Consider the following 20,856-nt stretch of genomic DNA (forward strand, 5'->3'; position numbering starts at 1 on the left):
GTTGATTTCCTGTGAAAGATGGAAAAAATGTCAGTGCCACCCAGCTTGCCCTTACAGTAGCATGACTCTATAAGGCGCAGTTTGTGTTGAAATAAGTAAAGCTAGGAAAACCTACCAAAATATCCCAGTTGGGTGGGGTTTTAGACATTGTGCATCTCCTGGGAGTGTTTTAGGGATTTAAACAGGAAAACTCTGTCAGACTTTAAGCTTGTTAAGATCAAAGACTCCACACTCTTCTGGGACTAAATGATCACAATAAACATATTTGCAAGTTTTTGTAGAACTATTTTTGTTGATGGAAATTAATATGAGAATGGGGTTAAATTAGAAACCTTTAGACAGGTGACAAATAAAGGTGAAAACTTAAACCCTTTGACCCCCTATAGTGAGGGGACTGGTGGCTATGTTGTGCTCAAAGGGGCATTTTGCTGGATGGGGTGCACTGCATAAAAAAAGCTAAGTTGTTCTGGGTGATCACTTTTATACCATTTTCAGGGATAACAAGGGGATAATTTCTTTTGTGCCCTTCCAAAGGTTCCTAGTCTCTGGGGGATGTTCCTGTGGTTGAAATTGGACTCTAATGTAGGACATTCGTTCTTCTTTTGGTCAATCTAAGTAAGAAAGTTGGACTTTTTCCCTATTGAATCCCGTTGTTACATCCCCCATATTGAAAGATATAGGAGTTTTGTAGGTGTTGAGGGAAAGAGACGAGATTGTGGAGATCAAACGCAGAGCGAGACAGGGCTGCAGCATCTCCTTCCATGCTTAACTCATTACCATTTCTCTCTGTGATGTCTCGTCCTTTGGGGTTATGAAATGAATACCTTACTTATCAAGCCTGCTCACAATGTAATGTATTGGTTCATTTTAAAAGAAAAAAGAAAAAAAGCTGCACAGAGCTAAAGATTGGTGCAGTGGGAGCAGCTGACAACAATGTTGCCAGTTTCTGCAAATAAGTAATATTTTTCTATTATATAGCTTTGTAAGGTGAATGTCTCTTTTGGTTCTACTCTTTTTATGCAGACAGAACAAGGTATTTCAACCATGTATAGACAGGCTGGCGACCTATACAGGGTGTACCCTGCCTCTCCCCTACGACAGCTGGGATAGGCTCCAGCCCCCCCATGACCCTGAACAGGATAAGCAGAAGTGGATGGATGGATGGGTGGATGGGTGGATGGAGCCACTGTGAAGTCACTCATTGATTTTGGACTCTGCATTTTTTTTTTTTTTTTTTTTTTTTTTTTAAGCAAAGCAGAGATATCTTTGGTATTCTGTACAATACAACAGGCCATATTATTTGTCAAATAATTAAATTCCTCCAGAGGGCACCAACACTACAAACAAGAGGTCCAGTTTGGCAACTCTAATTAGTGGAAGGGATGTTGACCAGGTGCCATTCATCTACAGCTGCCAATCAATGTAGCCATGTCTCTTTCTCCAGTGTCCAGATGATTATAAAAAATTCAGTTGTTATGAAGGAAGATTGATTTACTTTAGGTGCCAGCCTCAAGTGGCCATCAGAGGAATTGCACTGTTTGTGGCCTATAGGGTTGGTTACATTTCTCAGCTCCAGAGGTTGCCACTTGGCCTCCTCCAGGAATGCTGTGGGACACTGTTGGCATTGTAACCACTCGGCCCATGATGGGTATTTTTCACCATTCTCTAATATTTTTATAAACGAATCCCTTCACTTGAAAACTAATAGTTCGAATAATGCTGACTAATTATCTGGTTGAAGCACTGTAATGCCCTGTGTGTATCTACCTTTCTTTGGTGCAGGGTGATTTCACTGGTGATTTTTATGTGTAAATCAGTTGAATTTGAACAGCACAGTGGTGCAGTGGTTAGCACATGGTCCTCCAGTCTCTAGGCCTACTTGTCACATGTAGTTAAAAAAAAAATGGCAATAAAACAACAGCCAAAAATGTAGGTAAATCCTTTTAATGATAAGATTAGATTACACAAGTCTGCTAAAAAATGCAAAATTTCAAAAAGATTTTGATGGCTGAAATTACTTTTATGCTTTCAGAGCAGGGAACAATCACTGTGGCTTCTGTGGCATCGGTCTTTTAAAATTTTAAACAACTCTCTTTCTGTGCTGTCATTCAAAAATATCCGGGGGGAAATTGCATTAAGGGGTTAAATACAAATTCACTTAGAGCAGAACAAACAGAAAAAAAACTGCCTGAACACAAGCTGAAAATGTCTCCACGTGAGTACAATAAAATCTGTGTATCCAGCGCTTGAATCTACATACACTGACAAAGAGAAAAAAAGAGCAGGGTCTCTGATGAATTCTGAGCTCGACAAGATGAAATCAAATCATTTCTGGGAGGGAAAAAAGACAAATGCCAAAAGGTGCACACACACAGCCAACCATCTGAAACACATTAGGCTGCATTTGTTCACCATAAAAAAAGAGGAGTGAGAGGCTAACATTAGCCGTTCAGTTATTTAAACGAGGCAGTGATAACACTAAAAATGATGGTAGCGTGTGCAAATGTTTTGGCCCTTTATAAAACTGTATCTTCATCACATGAAGCAGCCTGCCAGCTTCACATCAGAGTTACAGCAGAAAACCGATTCTATCCACTTCTGTTGAATCGCTCGTTCCATGTTGGCCTGATGTTCTGAATAAAAAAATAAATCAGTCTCATTGTAGCTGTGTGCAAAACAAAATCACTTGCAAGGTACACGGTTGAATATGCATGATATTAAAGCACAATTTATTTAACCACGCTCATGCAATCACTGGGTAATCACTGCATCCCATTAAAAGCCAAATCGGAGTGCTTGATTTGTTTAAGAGGCAGCTGAGGTCAGTGATTCTAGTCCTCCCGCAGAAAGGAAAGGAATGCAAAGCACAACCTAGAGTTCAGTGGTCTAATTTTGATGGCAATAAGGCTATACACCACACATTTTCTGCTTGCTATAATCTCAGCATTTTGCCCTTCATGCACAATACCCCTGGCTCTCTTCCCTGGGCCGATAGGAATGGATATTGATCCTCAGCTTTGGAACTGGTGGGGACAGAGCTGCAAGTGTGAACATGGCAGACAGTCTGTGGTTTACTGGCAGAGAGCCGAACTCATCGCTCTCTTGCTCTTTCCTCCCCTTCTCTTTCTCTCTTTTGTTTCCAACTATTCCATCTTGAACACACACAGCCAATGAATCACTGTCTAGTTACACACCGATTCCCTAGGAGGCTGGAGAAGGCTCACTGAATCAAACCCTCCTTCTTTTTTCTTTTTCTAGAGAGCAGACTTTCACCTAAGGTCTGCATGGTTTCTAAAGCAGCCTCTGGTCATATCAGGTGAAAAGTCAAACCAGACATAATGTACAGTTTACTCATGGTACTACTAGCAAGGGGAGTTTATGTAAGTGTGCGGGGGCTTGTGTGCAGAATTTGCCTAGGGATGTGTGCAGCGAAGATGAGGAAAGTGTGTGCCTGGCTGTTGTGAAGGTGTGCCCACAACCTGTGTGAATCAAACCATGTGGCTCGGCGTTTGTGCGAGTGTGTGGGCGTGTTGCAGTGAGGAAGAATGTGGCATGTTAGTGGAAGCTAAATGGTCGAGTCTACATATGAAAGAGATGATAGTCTCAGCAGCTAATTACAGCCCTGCATCTCTGCTGGTGTTGCAACGAGGACACAGACTGTTAATGGTCTAGATCGCCACTAATGAGGCTGTCTGGCATACACACATGCGCACGCCACCCATACACACAGGCACAATAATTACTGGTGATGAGCGACAGAGTGGCCATTTGTTGGGCAAAAACCGCTCAGGAGTCAAACTGAAATTTAAGGGATGGATAAATATCATAACTATATTATGAGCGTGGGCTTTTTCAAGGTGATGAGGCTTAATCGACTGGAAGGTCTGATCATAAATGTCCTCATTTGGTCAATAGGCTGCATGTTTCTGTTTTCTAGCTTTGGGCAGTAAGTTCTTTGGGAGTCTTGAGAGTAAAACCTGAGTTCATGATGAAAATATTAAAGCTACCAAGAGGTGAAGTAAATGATTTTCTTGTTATAATGCAATGTTCTGCTGGCTACTAGCATTCATGTAGATGTGGGAGTCTAGCGCACTCTGCTATTCGACTGATAATGGATCACAAAAAAAAAGCTCAAGTCCCCAGATTCCAATCTGTTGGTGCATCTGGAAAAATGGCATAACCATAGAGGGTCTACACCAAAACCCAGAGGACTCAAATTGATCACCTGGAAAAGTATCATCTGAGAAACATGGGAGATCCCAGAGGTCCTGTGTCCATGCGTCATGGGTTAGAGCTCTTTCAGTGAAACAAAAGGGATCTGCTATGGCTGATCCTTTATAACCAACTTTAACATTAAGATGTGGTCAAATTAAAATAACGGTGGCACAATGGCTACAAAGGTCTTTACAGTCTTCTCTATTTACACTATGACTGTGACTCAGGATGTAGAGCCAAAGTTAAGGAGTAAGATACAATATACTCAACCCCAAATTGCCCAAGATGCATCTTTCAGAGTGTGAGTGTGCACCTGATAGTGTCAGAGTTCTTAAGCACACAATTTAAAGTGCTGTATGAACGCTTATGTGAGTGGACGAATGTGAGTCGTAGTAAAAAAGTGCTTTTAGTGCTTCAGTTCAGTTCAGTTCAGTTAGTTTAGAAAAGCGCCATTTAAGCTCTAGCCCATTAAAATGTTCTCAAAGCAGATCTTATCATTTCTGACCCACATCATTTGAATACGCAGTGTCAAGGTTGCAGATGGTGCCACTTTCTCTCATAACAGTATCTTTTGTTAGCGCTGATTAAAACTACTCAATGCCTCTATGTGACTGACAATGAGTTTCTGAAGCTAAAACGTCGTGCATTTTGCATTACAACAAGTTTTTGGTTCTCTACTGTGTCCATGACAACACCAAGCTAAGCGAGGAAAAGCTTACTGAACAAAGACCTTAGCATGCTAACACTCTTTGTTTTTAATTTGTTCCTGTAAATTCACATTTTTGCCTGTCGTCTTTCTTATTTCTGAATTACTTCACCTCCTTCCAGTTTGTACATGCAAGCATGCAGCTATAGAACAGATGCATGTGTGAGGGGAACCTGTAATTGAACCTTCCTCGCCTCGCCGGTCATTCTTGATCTTTGATGCTGGACATTAGGAGTGTGTTGTCATAGTAACAGCACCATAAAAAAGCCATAACAGCATTGTCGAATTGTGGTTGTGGGAGTTTGTGAAATATGTGGGTGTTATGAAAGCATAAAAGCTGTCAATCTCACTTCGAGTTGACTTTATGTGTGTGTGTATGTGTGTGTTCTCTGTCACGAGGTGGTAGATCTGTCTGCAGGATCAAAGAGTGGTCATTAAAAAATCCAAACATATGCACACTTTTAAACTTAACCAGCTTGCGGTGCTCATTCAATCCTCCGCATCAGATTGCCATTTCTGTGAAAGTGATGAGCTGTGTGCTTGGCCCTGAACTGCCAAATATTTGGAGAATGTGTCAGAGACTGAAGCATGACGACTGTTTGGTGACAGATATCAGTCAGTTACTCCCATCTCTCTCTCCCTCTGTTACTCTGCTGTGGGGCACAAGCCCTGAACAGAAACAGCCAACTCAATTAGAAAGTGTGGCCAGCCTCCAATAGCCTAAAGAAGCAAGCCAAATTGTAGTATGTTAAGAGGTAGATCATCATTTCAGCAGCATGGTGACAGTTTTATTACAATGGATAATAGCGTAGCTAAATGTTTACAACTCGTCTTTTTAAGCAACTTGGGTAGGGGAACACCTGCAACTCAAGTCTCACATTCATATGAAATTTGAAAAATCTGGTAGTGGTACTGAGAGTCTGATACAGGTCATAGTTTAATGAGCTGTAAAAAGTGAGTTTAGTGGCAGCCATCCACTTTAAGGTTGTCTCTTTCTGCATCTGCGAACTGCTTGCAGCGCTTTTCTATTTTTAGACCTCTCCCAGGAAGTAAGGCCTCAGTTACACAGGCCTAGAGACTGCAACCCCCTGGCAACCTCCAGTCACTAAGGAAATGTGTAATCCCCAACTATTTGGCAAGTGGTTGCTGGAAGTAGAAATAGTGCTGCACCAAAAACCAGTCTTACAATTCCACTACCGCTTGGTAAGTGGCTTGCGAGTGTTTGCAGCCAAGTCTTCCATGCAAAATATGTTTGACTGCAGCAGCTGCAAGCGATCAAAGCAATCGTGAGGTTCTCAGTGCAGCACTGCAGACCTCTTCACGACCAATTTTATGCCAGCGACTGCCAGCATCCTCCAGAAACAATTTGTCAACCAGTCGGGGAATGCACACTTTCCCCCTGCAACCGATGGTTGCCAGATAGTCAATAACTGATCTCTAGGCCTGCATGACTGAGGCCTAAGGGGACTTTTGACTGAGAAGCCAAGGGCATGTTACATTCATGCAAACTAAACATTGTGTTCTACTCAATAATGCATGAAACTAGCAACTGAGATGACAAAACTATTAGTAAAGTGTTTACTCAGGCCAAAATCAATAAGCAGTAGGGTCATTTTCTGACTGACTTTTCCTTAATCAGACTACTTTTGGTAACCAAAGGAGTCACCCCTTGATGACCATCACAGATAATGCAGGTTTAAGTACTTAAAACCTGGAGGCTAATCCAGCTTTTATATACACTCTAAGGTCTGAACACATAGTAGTCCTTATAGCCGCTGATATTTTTTGCTGTTTTTGACATTCAATTAGTTTTATTCCCCATGAGAAGCTTATTTTGACAGCAGCAGGTTTTAATGAGCCAACATTTAAGATTTAATTTGGTGCTTTTGAGAACTAGTGCTTTCTGTGAAGTCTCAGCCAGCTCCAGCGTCTCTGGAAACATTTCCAGTTCCAAACTCTTTAATTAGAGTTTTGCCCAGAAACCAAAAACTGAAAAAGAGGCACAACTTCAACCAAATCTCCTTCACTATTACCTGAAGCCATGCCATGGCTGGAGTAGAGTGTGGAACATTTATGCACAATCGTTACCTGTGTGTGTACTTTTACTGATGTGTATTACTGGTATACTTATATTGCTTGCATTGGAAAAGGCTGACACTTACAGTAGGACAGGACACCAGTTAGCTCCGAACTTAAGTGCAAGTAGGACGCTGCAGTGTTCATGTAGCTCCCTGCAGCTGAGCTGACAGATCTGATTAGCATTTGGTCTAAAGAGCTTTCAGCACCACGGACAGCTCCTTTTGCCCCCTCTCTCTCTCTCTCTCTCTCTCTCTCTCCTGGTGTTTTCTTTCTGTTGCTCACCCCTTCTCAATGTCTAGCCATGGGGCACTTTGACACCTATGTCTGAATAAATGTCTGGTATGCTTGAGCTAACAGTGTCTTTAACCTGTGGATCACCTCCGTCAGTGATGCCAGATAGTACCCCTCCTTTCTGTCGGTCTGGCTTATCTCAGGTTCTTTTACCAACTTGGAGGACTGCTCTGTTGTTGCCTCCTTGGCTCACTGTACCCTCCACAAAGGCTCCAACCTAGGTATTCTGGAAAGCTTTTCATTGATTCACCTCCTTTTTTTTTTTTTTGGAATAAAAGCAAAATTCCTCTCTTCCCCTTTCAGTTATCATACTTCAGTAGTCCTTCTTGTTTGGGGCTGATAAAATGCTCCCATGTGCATTGAAAGTGAAATTGGTATTGAGTGTTAGATAAGCTCCTGTAACTGTTTTGTTTCTAAAAATGTTATTTGGCTTGTTTTGACAGAGAAGAGCCGACGCTATGAAAAACATTGCTGGAGTTCTCTTTGTAGCATTTGTTAATTTCCATGTTGTCACCATTCCACTAGTGGCTCAGTGAGACGAATGTTTTTACAGTGTGATTGGAGCCTAGCCAGGCCAAGACTGGGAAGGCTGGCGCATAATTCGAGCAGTCACCCTTTAATTTGATCCCTCAATTTGCATGTGCTTGAAGCTTCCCAGAGGGGAGACTGTGGCAGCACTTGAAAGACAAGAAGGAGAGGAAGTGAATAAAGAAGATGGAGAATGCACCTTTTCTTAATATGCTCCTGTGAATTGGACTAAAGAAAAGTGCTTCAGTACTCTCTGTTTGTATGTGTGTGTGTGTGTGTGTGTGTGTGTTTGATGCCGCCGCTTCTCTTGTGCTTTTTGCTGATGATTTTCTTTCATCGCTCAACTCAGATTTCTGGTTGTTGTGTTTGAACAATGTTGTAAGCAGCTGAAATGTGTGGAATAACATTTTAAAGGTCAAAGTGAGATGAATTGGAAAGTGAAAGGAGAAAGTGTGCTCTTAACTTGCTGCACTGCATTACAAACTAAAACCACTTTATCGTCACCCTGAACCTACTTAAGTGAAAGTCAGAGTTTTATTGCTGCAGGCGCTTGCAGATCAGTGGTATATTCACAAATGTCCCTTTGCTTAACATAGCTGCCGTCCTACTGAGCGCTGCTATTGAACGCTTTAATGAAATGTTTGCTGAAGATTGATCAGAGGTATTGAGTGAGGTCAGCCGTTCCTCATGGCAAATGAAACTGAACTGAAACAATGGACTAATGTTCAAGCTGATACTTTTTTTATACTAACTCTGGATCACATGGCTACCTTTATATGAATAGATTTAGACTTCTGTGAATTTTTTCACACCTTCCTGGTGTGAAATCTCACCTGGGTATAGGGTATGTGATAGCTTTTGTGTTTAAAAACAAAAGCAAAATCATCATAGCTGGGGGTTTGTGCAGTCAGACAACTGAACAATTAGTTGCCCGTAGAAATTTTAGAAATATTAGCTGGTTAAAACAGTTAATACTAATTAATGTGCACCAGCAGCCCATGCAGTTTATGCTGAGGTTGAGCTCCATGCAAGATTTAGGCATTAACACTTGACTGTGGGTCTGTCTGATGTTTGATGCTGAACTGCACAAGCAACTACCTTGCTCTCATAATGTGACTTGATTGGCTCGCAGCAACACTGGGGCCTCTGGATGAGCATGATTTGATTGCCTGATGCTTGGAAAATTTCCTCAGCTTTTCAGCACAAGTAGCAAAGCTGCAGTTCCATAAGTTCAGTTCAGTGATGCATGATGTCAGCCTTCTCAAAGTATAAACAGTAGAGAGAGTATTGAAGCCTGAAGCGTGTACATGTAAATCCCACCTAACAGATTCTCTGTGTACTAATGTGGACATGCTGTAAACCAGCAAAAGGGAAAGTGGGACAGATGGTGTCTTGTAAAGCCAGAGTGGTTTGACAGTACATGAAAATACAGTTGAATGCATAGGTTGTTTAAATACTCTCACCAGCTAGTAGATACACCTTGCTAGTACCGGGTTGGACCAACTTTTGCCTTCAGAACTGCCTTAAATTTTCGTGGCATAGATTCAACAAGATGCTGGAAGCATTCCTGTGATTTTGCTCATGCCATCAGAAGGTGGGTCCACTGTGGTCATAAAGAGTCGGACATGGTCAAAAATAATAGGTAGGCTATGATATGGTACTAAGGCACCCAAAGTGTGCTAAGAAAATATCTCTCACACTATTACACCAGCAGCAGCAGCCCAAATTATTGATGCAAGGCAGGATAGATCCATGCTTTCATGTTGTTTCGTGTCCTATAATTCTGACCCTACCATCCAAAATTTGCAGCAAAACTCAAGACTCATCAAACCAGGCAACATTTTTCCAATCTTCTGTTGTCTCATTTTGGTGAGCGTGTGTGAATTGTACCTTCAGTAGTTAAATAGTCTAAATTAAATTTTCATGTGTTAGATTATTGCTTCATTTACTAGATTATTGTTAGATGACTTACTGACAGTTGTTCTGTGACAGACACTGAAACATCAGTGGGCTCAATGGAGACGCGGTTTGTAGGATTACATCTTTATCCATGACATTTTTGAGGCAAAGAGTGCACATCGCTATGTCTGTGTTGGCTGGCTCATCTTTATCAATGAGGCATTTTTCTTTTTTACGGTTCACAGGTGACTGAGCTCAACAGCTGTGCCACCAGTAGACTGCCCTCTAGTGGCAAGTGACGTGCAGTACATGCTAATACAGCACCAATGCAGCTTCTAGTTTTCAGCACTGTGTACCTGAGTTCTCTCATAATCCCACCATATGAGCATTTAGCATCTAAAGAGATAGGAATTTCCTTGAGGAATACTTCAAATGTGATCATTTATCAGTGTTGTGTTTACAGCTTGTTTCCGCTGCCCCACATGGCTAGAAATCTAATAATGCAGGTTTAAAATACATCTGTCTAATGTTTTGCCTTGCTTTGTTCTTAACTCAATGCAAACATTATTACTTGTTATCTCTAAATCAGAATAAAAATCACATTTTCTCAGTAGCACAGATTCTCATTCAGTATGTACAGCAGTGGATTTTCTGAGGTCTTATTTTAATCTCACTTTACATTCACAGTTGGTCTCTGCCTCATAGAAATTTACTCACCACCCTCTGCTTTGTGCTTTCGTCATGTTTTTAAATGTCCTTTTCTTTGTCCTTTCTACCACTCACAAACACTGTTGTCATGTCACATTATTATCTTCATTTGGTTTAAATTTAATTCAGATGTTTTCTTCATTTTATTATCCTCAGATATATACACCCCGAAAATGGCTTTCGTGGGTATAAATAAGCATGATCGGTCATGATCAGTTTTCATCTTTTTCCGTCTAAAGCATTTTTTTGTTGTTGTTGTTGTTTTTGTTCTCTCAACATTACAGGTCACTATTCACCCTGGAAGACCCCTAAGCAGGTAACATGCATCAGCCTCAGTAATCTAGCCGATTACCATTTCCGCTTTTTTTTGATCTGTAGATTATCACCAATGTTCATATGTATGTGCTAATTGGAATAACTCTAATTTTAGAAATGACTTGTCTGCTCTTTTGTCCGTCGTACTAACCCCACTGATGACTCACTGTGTGTCTGTGTCCAGCCTTTGATATTCAGCCCCTCTTTATTATTATGAGATGGCAGAAAGTCTGAGTAGCCCACTCATAACATCACTAGACTTGGATCCTTCAAGTCAGGTGTGATTCATAGCCTGGCTCGGTGCCATCAGGGCAATTTACACTCAGGACATTAGCATTATGCTATTGTGCTACAGCTCTAGTGCTGCTATCCATCTGTGTTCAGACTGCTTTGGCATGGACTAGATATGTTTCATCCCCCTTTTATCTTCATTTCATAACATTTGTCCATTTGGTGAGATTTTTCAAAAGCTTTTCTGCACTTCCATACCCTGCCTTTTCTTCGTGGTCATTTATCTTTCACTTTATTTTTTATTTTATTTTTTCCCAGTAGAGCAAAAACCGTCATGTGGTATCTCTGCAAACTTGCCTTTAGCTCAGAGTCCCGCTTCCACTGCTGTTATAAATACACTGCTACACTGTCATTTGCTGTCCCTACAAGCACTCTGTCCACCAAACAGCCTCTCAGATCAGATTCATTTTGCTTTATATGTGTCACCCTCATATTCCTTTCATGCCTTGGCATCTTCCCAGCACTGCTCTGACCAGTCCCTGACCCCAGCTAATGTTGTCCCCATTCCAAATCCCAACTAACAACAGAGGAAACGTCAGCTGTGCAGTTTTTAAGATGCTTTGTTTGCTGAAATCCCTTCATTGTTCATCGTCTCTGCTCCCTCTCAACATAATCATTGTGGTCCATTGCTCTTAGAATAATTGTAATTCTAAGCTCTGAGCTTTTGTAATGCAGCGGTCAGCATACACAACCTCTCTCTTGTCTTGTTTATTCACCTTTTTACCCTTAGTGTTCACTTTTTGGATGCCCCACCTTAGCCTGCCCCTCTCTCCCAGCTGCTGAACCCCCAAACACTCAACTTTAGTATTAGTATAATTGGGTATAATTTGTTACAGGAAGACTTCTGCAGCACAGAGAATGAAATAAGGAGAAATCTGACTAATAAGGGAAGACAGGAAATCACCTAATTGTCATACTGACCTGCAGTACTGTAAAGACTCACCCCACAACTCCCAAGAGATTTATTTGCAAATGAGCTTATTAAGATTTGCCAATCAAACTCAGCCAATACTGTAGGTAACAGCGAACAGCTGCTTAATGTGGCAGCACATGCAGGTGTTTTTCATTCAGCAATGCTGTCAGCCTGCAGTGCGCTCTATTCATGTGTTCAAGTAGATCATCGCCACAGTGTGCTTGCTTCAATGTCTTAATCTCAAATAAAAAGGGACAGATTGAAAGAGAGATCAGGATGCAGAAGTCTACTCCCCGCCTTAACAAGGTCCCCAGTCTCAGCAGCCTACCCTATGCAGACGTGCTTCACATCAATAGCAGACGCAACTAAAAACTACAAAGAGTGGAGCCACTTTTCATTCCTGACCAGAACTTCTGTGAAGCTGATATTTATTCTCTGTACATCTGGAGCCAGATGACCTGCATTTCTCAGTTTTAGAGTGTGGCACTATGCAGCCACTCTCGCCGTCTCACTTTCAAAAGGCTTGTTGTTCCCTCCAGATCTGTCGCTCACCCTTTTCTGACATGTCAACATGTCATCTTGGCTATCTGCTTAGTGTCATGCCATGACTCAGGCGGCCCCGCTTATCTGACACATCAAGGATGACACTTTGACTGGTGATGTCAAAACCGCCTTTGTCACCTTTAATGCTTGACAGCACATTTTCAAATGTCTTTCTGGATGAAAGTTAACCGGATTATGATTATATACCATACTTCACCTTACAGACAGACAATAACCTTTGCTCTACCCCATAGAACTTTCTTCTTTTTTTTAAATGTCCCTCCTGATGTGCCACTCACATATATCACATGCTTTCTTCTCTGCACACATCCCTATAAACATTGTCATTTAAATGGAAAATTGAAACAACTGGAATTTTGCTTATTTCTACTACTAACCTCACTAACATGCTTGAATTGACAGTTGGCGAAACACTGCCCCCTAACAGGAAATATTGAACCATATGTTAGCAAATGTACAGTACAGCAGACCTGTCAAGCTTTGGTTTTCTCCAGATGTTAAAATGTTTTAGTGGGGCACTAATTATAGTGATAGTTGGGGTATTTTCTTTAGTTTTGCCATAATAATACCAAAAACAGAAGGCAAAGGCAAACCATGCAAAATGTTGCATTCCTGTTGCTTTAGATCAGGGATAATAATTCAGCATGCACATCATTATCCAAACAGTTTGAGAAAACATTAGACAGCGAGCTTAAGTGAGTCCACAGCCAACACATTTTGCTGCCTCGTGATCTTTTTTTAAAGCCCAGGGCATCATCATCAGTTGCCTGACTTGTTGTCTTTTTGCCAAAGCTAAAGGCGTCAAGTCTTTTCCAGTATATTTTATGTGCAGCCACCACATATTTAAATCCAGTTCAAGGGGATTTTGGGTTTTTTTTAAAAGCCAGGAACATAAAATCAGGAGTAGGCAGAATTTACACTTACATAAAAATATATAAAGTGGCAGGCACCTTTTTGTATGACAAAAAGCATCATGTCTTTGGTTAGAATTGAGGAATTCTGTCTGAAAATAGATATGTATTATTTCTAAAGTTATTGCAAGTCAAGTAGTAAATATGTGCAAGCAGGTAAAGCTTGACAGGTGTAGCAGCCATATCTGGGGGCGGCAGGGTTTTTCTGAACTGTGACAACTCCTTAAACTAAACTGTGCCTAGATGTTTGCCGTCTTCTTCTTCGTGATTTTCAGGATAAAATCAAGCATCAGGAGTGGGAGAGCTGGAAGGGAAATACTGACCCCTCATGCCGCTGTGCTTTGCAGGTGCTGGAGCAGTGGGAGTCCCAGCAGGGCCAGAGCAGCCCCGCTCAGACCAGCCTGTCGGCTCCTGTTATCCCCCACAGCGCCCCCTTCCCAACACACCATCTTCACAGGGCCTCGGTCCCTGACTCTGCCTCCGAGGCCTTGGCCCTGGCAAAGCCAGATCCATATGACCTTTATGAGAAGTCCAGGGCTATCTTTGAGAGTAGGCGTAAGTACCAGAGCTAATACTGCAGGTGAACTGCTGTAAAAACACACTCCTCTCTAGGAATAAAGCAGGGCAGATTCAACAAGGGAAGGCAGAGGAGTAAAGCGTCATCACTCTTTCTCTCAGACACAGAAGTGATTCCTTGTCACTTTTGTTGCTCCACAGAAATCCTATAAAGTTTTTCTAAAATTAGCTGACCTCTTTCTTTCTGTTTCTGAACTTTCCACACAATAAACAGAGTTTTAAACAACCATCAGAAGCTGCACAGAGAAATACTCGTGTATCATGTGATCATCCCTTCTTAAATTCCTACATAATGGATCTCTACATCCAGACAGTGATTTTCTTCCAGCTCACATTGTAAACTGAGAAGCGATTAGCCAATGAATAAACACCTTATGCAGGTGTCTGTGTAGGTTATCAGTCATCCAGGGCATGGTAGTCTCTGGAGCTTGAACAAAGGCGACTGGACTTCTTTACTAGCTTCCTTAATTCCCTTGCATCCTCCCGCACCAAATGAAGGGTGTTCCTCCCAGAGTGCAAGGCAGTATGTCTGTGTAGGCCCTCAGTCATCCAGGTAACAGCAGTCTCTGGAGCTTGGAAGTCCAGTCTCCTTTTTTCAAGCTCCAGAGACCTCACATGGGTGCTGATTTTACTGTTCAGACATAAAGCTTCTGTGCAGCAATATTACCCTACAGTGGCTTGTAAAATATCAACTTATTATTGTTATCGAATATACATCATCATGCTTTTGCTCAACTCATAATTTTAGTTAGCAGAAACTAGGATATGCTTTTTGTGTGTTTGTGTATGCAAAGTAAGGATTTTAGAAATATGTTATCGTAACAGACTCCTGCTAGATTTTTTTTATTTTATAAACTACAGATATTTGCACTAAATGTTATTGTGTTTTTTTGTTTGCATTATGTTCTTCATTGTATAATTTGGATTTTTATCTGTTAGTAAAATCCATAAATTTATGGAAAATACTGGCGCAGTTACCTTAACGTCGATGGATACAGTACATATAGTGGCATGTGGCTTATGTAGGGTCAGGAACAATAGTGAGAGTTGTGCACGGCGTTCCATCATTTTATCTCACAGACTGATGCCGCATCTGGGAAACCTCACAACAAGAACAGACTGAACACATGACCTCTGAGTCTCTTCATGTGATTCAGTTTAATTCATCTACCTTTATTCAATACTGAAAATGAGGCTTGTCACACATTCATGGCGTGATAGTATCTTTCCTCTGGTTTATTGGAGGGTATTGCTAACATGACATAGTAAAGTTTTTATTATTAGGGCTGCCGTTCATTGGTATGTGAGGTACCTGCTACTCAAGAGGATGTGGCTGTCAGAAAGTCTCCTCATCAAATCTTTATGTCCTTCTGTGTCTCTTTTGCTGTCGTTTCATCCTCTTGCTGGATGCCGTGATCACTGTTGCCTTCCTCTCAGTAAAGGTCAGGGGTTGTGCCTGGTGATGCTCGGTAGGGAAAAGATGCAGACAGATTTTAGGAATGCTCCATTTGACCATCTCTCTGGTGTAGGCAAGGCAGGGTGTGACCTTTTATTTAGCATTACAACCCCAGGCCAGCCCAGACTCCGCCAACTCCGGTTAAGTTCAGTCTTCTTTGACCCTTAATAAATTAATGTTAGCAATTCCATAAACAGACTGAGGTATAGGGTAAGGTCCCCCTTAAGCGTGTATTTTCATGTTTATGAGTCTATAATAAGACTGTTCCCAGTGAGTTTTGTGGATTATTCAGCATGACAGGGGCACAACAGGTGTTCCTGTTTTGTTGTGTTTTTTGTTTTTTATGTAATTTTTCAGTTTCATGAGCACTACAGACAAAGACACTTCAAAGACAGATGTGTGAAATCCTGAGTAAATAAATCCCAAGCCAGCTACATTGCTAGAAACCACTAGAGTTTGTGTGTGTGTGTGTGTGTGTGTGTGTGTGTGTGTGTGTGTGTGTGTGTGTGTGTGTGTGTGTGTGTTTGGGTCTTTGAAGAAGACTGTGCAGACCAGTGGTTCCCAACAATTTTTCATCTGCAGCCCTGTCAGAGCATTTATGTTTAAATATGTTAACCTGAACTCATTTTAAACTGGATCTGGACAATTTTTGGCCAAAGTTTCAGTTGTAGATAATTAACTGATCTAACTGTCCTTACCTGTTAGTGTATTGCTTTAGCCATATATAGTTTTATGTGTCCTGTGGTACATCAACTGTTAATCCATGCATTTTGTTAAAGCTTTAGTGGGCTTGTAGGAATGTAATTCAAGTTTTAGTCACTTATTTCAACTGTTTATCCATTATGTTTAGCTTAGAATTTAATTTGTTTATCAACTGCCATAATTTTAGCAAAACTAATTATAGTCTAAGCTAGGCACTGTGTTTAAACTACACTCGCTGGACACTTTATTAGGTACGCATTGCTAGTACTGAGTTGGACCCAATTTTGCCTTCAGAGCTGCCTTAATTCCTCATTTTTTGTTGCACCACATCCCAAATCTGCTCTTGGATTGAGGTCTGGTGACTGTGGAGGCTATTTGAGTGCAGTGAACTCATTTTTATGTTCAAGAAACCAGTTTGAGATCATTTGAGCTTTGTGACATGGTGTATTATCCTGTACACTGCAGACCTGGGTGCACTGTAGTCATAAAGAGACGGGCATGGTCAGCAACAATATTCAGGTAGGCTGTGGCATTTTAAAGATGTTCAGTTGGTACTAAAGGGCCCAAAATGTGCAAAGAAAATATCCCTCACATCATTACACCACCAGCAGGAGAATGAACTGTTGATAAAAAGCAGGAATGGATCCATACTTTCGTGTTGTTTATGCCAGATTTTGCCCCTACCACCTGAATGTTGCAGAAGAAATTGAGACTCATCAGACCAGCAGTGTTTTTCCAGTTCTCTGTTGTCCAATTGTGGTGAGCCTGTGTAGCCTCAGTTTCCTGTTCTTAGCTGACAGTAGTGGCTCCCGGCATGCTGTAGCCCATCTGCTTCAAGGTTCAGATACAGAGATACTTTTCTGCATACCTTGGTTGTATCAAGTGCTTAATTCTGTTACTGTTGCCTTCCTATCAAGTCAAAACAATTTGGCCATTCTCCTCTGACATCAACACATTTTCACTCACTGGATATTTTCTTTAGATCGGCAGCTTCTGAAATACTCAGACCAGCCTGTCTGGCACAAACAACGATGTCACATTTAAAGTCAATTAAATCACCTTTGAACTTTAATGGGTCATCTTCACCATGCCTGCAAGCCTAAATGTATTGAGTAGCTGCCATGTGATATGACAGGCGTACCTAATGAAGTGGCCAGTGAGTACATATAGACATGTTTTGTTTGTTTATTCATGTCGTTGGCTAAAAAATGGATTGATAGTTGTACACTTTGTGAACTTTCTTTATCATTACTCATCTATATTAATAATTTTTCATTGTTTTGGGGAGGATATTTTCTGCCGGTTATATTACTTTTGGTTAACTTTTACATTAAAACTTTTTCAGGTCAACTCAATTAATTCATTGAAGCTAATAGTTGAGCTAATATTTTAAAGTATGTCAAAAATATACAGATATACTTTGTCCTATTTCCTGAATTTGAAATTTGGACTGCAGAATTTGTGGACTTTGTCATTGTGATTGTTCTTCCACCAAGACTCTGTAATTTGAATGTATATTTTGAGGTTACAGCTGCCTCGCTCTTCTCACCTGTAGTCATGATTCTCTTTTTTTCATTGTCCCCGTGGAGTCCCGGCAGAGCGCTAACTATGATTAAAACACAACTGGAATCAATTTTTCATTCACAGCCGGTTGTCTGTGGTTAAGTTCATTTCGCTACTTTTGCACATCATGGCGTCATGCGAAGCCCCTGATTGCAGATCAGTGCTTACACTCCACCTCATGCTGTAAATAAAGGATGGGTATATTACACGCTGTAAGCACTTCCTGACTTTTATGGATGATGCTGAAATTCTGCAGTGACATAATGCTGAGGCAGCGCCTTTCCGCCTTGTTTCTAGCCTTTATGGAAGCGTCTGTGTTTGCTGGTGTGCCATTCGTCCATGTGTACATTTGTGGGTGTCTGTGTGTGAGCAGTTTTTTGTGCATTTTGCATTGTTTACAGGGACATCCTTTTTTTTGTTTTTTCATTTTTTTTTTTTTAAATCCAGAACCTGGGCAGCCGAGGACTGTTTTTCCTGTGGACTCTTCAGGTAAACACATCATTCTTTGCAGGAATACTGATACTCCAAACATCGTCATGACTTTAATTATTTTCCTCTGATTGTTTTGTTTCAGGAGCAGAGTACCAGGACATCGAGGTCCACCTGCGCAGACAGAAGTCCGGGTTCGGTTTCCGGGTGCTGGGCGGGGATGAGGCGGGGCAGCCTGTGAGTCCGGAGACGCGTGAGAAGGCTCGTATGGCGATGGGCGTGGAACCCTGTCATTTTCTCCTCTCTTAACCCACTACACACACTGTGAACACCTAACCTGACCTTTGACCCCTGAGAGAGTGCTGGCTCTGGCTGCTTTGGTGTTTATTGCTGTCTTTTATATAACACAACAATATTTTAGTCATGTATCTGAGTTATTAATGTGTCAGTATAACAACCACTTAACACCCACTTGCATGTGACTCTCACAGTCTACACTCCAGTGTCTAAACCCTTATGAGCCCAAATTCTTCTGACAGTCTGTGTTTAAAAACAGATCCTCATCGGGGCGATCATCGAGAAGAGTCCAGCAGACTTAGACGGGCGCTTGCGGCCTGGTGATGAGCTGCTGTTTGTGGATGGGATTCCAGTGGTGGGGAAGCCGCACAGATATGTCATTGACTTGATGCACGGGGCGGCGCGTAACGGCCAGGTGAATCTGGTCATCAGGAGGAGGGTTCAGGTGGCAGGTGAGGAAACAGCAAAGTAATCAATCTGGACTCCTTTCTTGATAGATATTTTTTTAATCCACTGGTTAATGCTGCTTAAAAGCACTGCACTGGGTTATAAAAGTGTGCTGTTCAAATCTCCTCTGTCTGTCCTCTTCCTCTCTTACCTCTCCTGGTTCTCATTCATGTCCTGTAATGATTCAGGAAACAGGTTTAATCAGTCAGAAAACCGAACCACTAATCTCTGAGTAATTATGCTGAAGCCTCTCTGAAAAACACATTAGTACACCTTCACTCTTACACACACACACACACACGCTTCTCTCTGTCCTGTCTATACTCGAGCTTCTTTACCGTTGCGGCTTTGAGCCTGGACACTGGGTTGGCGTTTCCTCCTCTGAACTACAGCCTCTCCTGTTCTCATTATTACGGCCTCCCCACACACATGCACATGCTCTTCTCACCAGTCCAATTCTTCCCACTCTAGTCCGCCCTCTCTGTCAATTTCTTCTTACCAAAGGCTACTGTCTGACTCATGCCTGGCCTCTTGTGCGGCCCTTGCTTCCATCCTAATTGTCTGACTCCCACTGGCACTTTACGGAGTGTCAGACTCTCTCTGTTCTGAGCTCACACTTCTGCCTGCACCCAGTGGCCCACATTTTGCATCCATTCACTTTATTTTTTTTTTTCACTATTTGTGCGTTTGTTGAGTAAAGAAATACTACATGTGGTCATAAAAGCTTTAACAATGACAAACTTTGCTATAGCGTCACATTTTCATATTTACATATAAACTATTAAACTACAGTACAGCGCAGCCCGACTTACTAGCGAGCTATCAAAACAACACTGGGTTTGATCAGTCAATATGCCAGAGTGCATATGCACACCTTTGTGTTTCTATTCTAGAGGTGCAAGAAGCTACTTTAGCTGTGGTTGGATTGGCATAAGGCTGCATTTTAATGGTGTGTTTTACCACACTGTGACTGTTCTTTGCTTTTCCTGTTTTGAATTGCTGTCTCATGTGCACTTCTTGATTCTTCACAGGGATGAGCTCTAGTTGCAGCTTAGGGGGTAAAGATGAAAACTATTTTGCTTGCAAAATTTATAGCTTTTTCTACATGCAGAATGATCTCTGGATTCTGTTAAAGTGACTGTGCATCACAGAAATATTTTTTCTAGTTGGGAATGTTTCATTTCTTTGAAGGGGATTTTTTTACTTACCTTCTGTCATTTATACTGTCAAAACTGTGGATGCTCATATTAAAGTTGGTCAAAGTTTCAAATAATGCAAGTAATCCCTATGACGGGTGATGTGTGATGTCAAAGAGGGGGTATAGCCCAAATAAGGTCATCTCAGACACAGTTCTGTGGGCACAGGTTGCCTGCTGTTCAAATCTGTTTAGAAAGGACAGCCATTCAAAGGAGTTAGCTCAAAGTGAAGGGCAACAGCTTGTTTTGGACAGCGAATCGGCTGAGAGGCTGCAACAAGACCGAGTTTAAAATGAATGGGGATTATTTTGAGCTGTGAATCATGCAAAGCTACTCTAGTATAGTACAAAAATAACAATATGGAATATGGAATAATAAATATAAAGATGTAATACTGACAGGCTGTAGTCTGTGTAATAATGTCATGGCTATGCTTGATGCATTGCTCATTGGTCATGTGAACTGTAACATAAACTTAGCCCCACAACTATTTATGCTTGAGGGGAGGCTTGACTTGCTGCAAACTATTCTAAAGCACAAGTCACAATTAAAAAATAATAACAGCACTGCTTGAGTAGAAAAAGTCAAAGCAGGAAATCAAAGCATCAAACTCCTGCAGGATTTCCCACCAGCACACTCATGCCTCCAGCCTTGCTGCGATGTGCACGCCGGGCTACAAACACCATAAGGTGCCCAACACCAAAGTGTCCACCAGCTATTGCAATGTGATTTTTGGCATGCGCCACCTTTCTCGATGGACAACAACAGTG

At 41.5% G+C, this 20,856-nt stretch overlaps 1 protein-coding gene across 6 annotated transcripts in view; it reads left to right on the forward strand.

The window, feature by feature from the left end:
* Window positions 1–20,856, forward strand: part of magi2a (membrane associated guanylate kinase, WW and PDZ domain containing 2a) — a 276,525-nt gene that overhangs the window by 235,980 nt on the left and 19,689 nt on the right. For 4 of the 6 annotated variants that reach the window (XM_030719783.1, XM_030719785.1, XM_030719787.1 and 1 more), the window contains exons 11-15: window positions 10,711–10,742; window positions 13,768–13,975; window positions 18,165–18,206; window positions 18,292–18,407; window positions 18,703–18,895. In XM_030719783.1, coding sequence (XP_030575643.1) covers window positions 10,711–10,742; window positions 13,768–13,975; window positions 18,165–18,206; window positions 18,292–18,407; window positions 18,703–18,895 — 591 coding nt within the window. The remainder of the gene's footprint in view (window positions 1–10,710; window positions 10,743–13,767; window positions 13,976–18,164; window positions 18,207–18,291; window positions 18,408–18,702; window positions 18,896–20,856) is intronic. The other 2 variants (XM_030719786.1, XM_030719789.1) reach the window with 1 other exon arrangement.

The sequence above is a fragment of the Archocentrus centrarchus genome, chromosome 23 (genome assembly GCF_007364275.1).
Source record: "Archocentrus centrarchus isolate MPI-CPG fArcCen1 chromosome 23, fArcCen1, whole genome shotgun sequence".
Classification (NCBI taxonomy): Eukaryota; Metazoa; Chordata; class Actinopteri; order Cichliformes; family Cichlidae; genus Archocentrus; species Archocentrus centrarchus.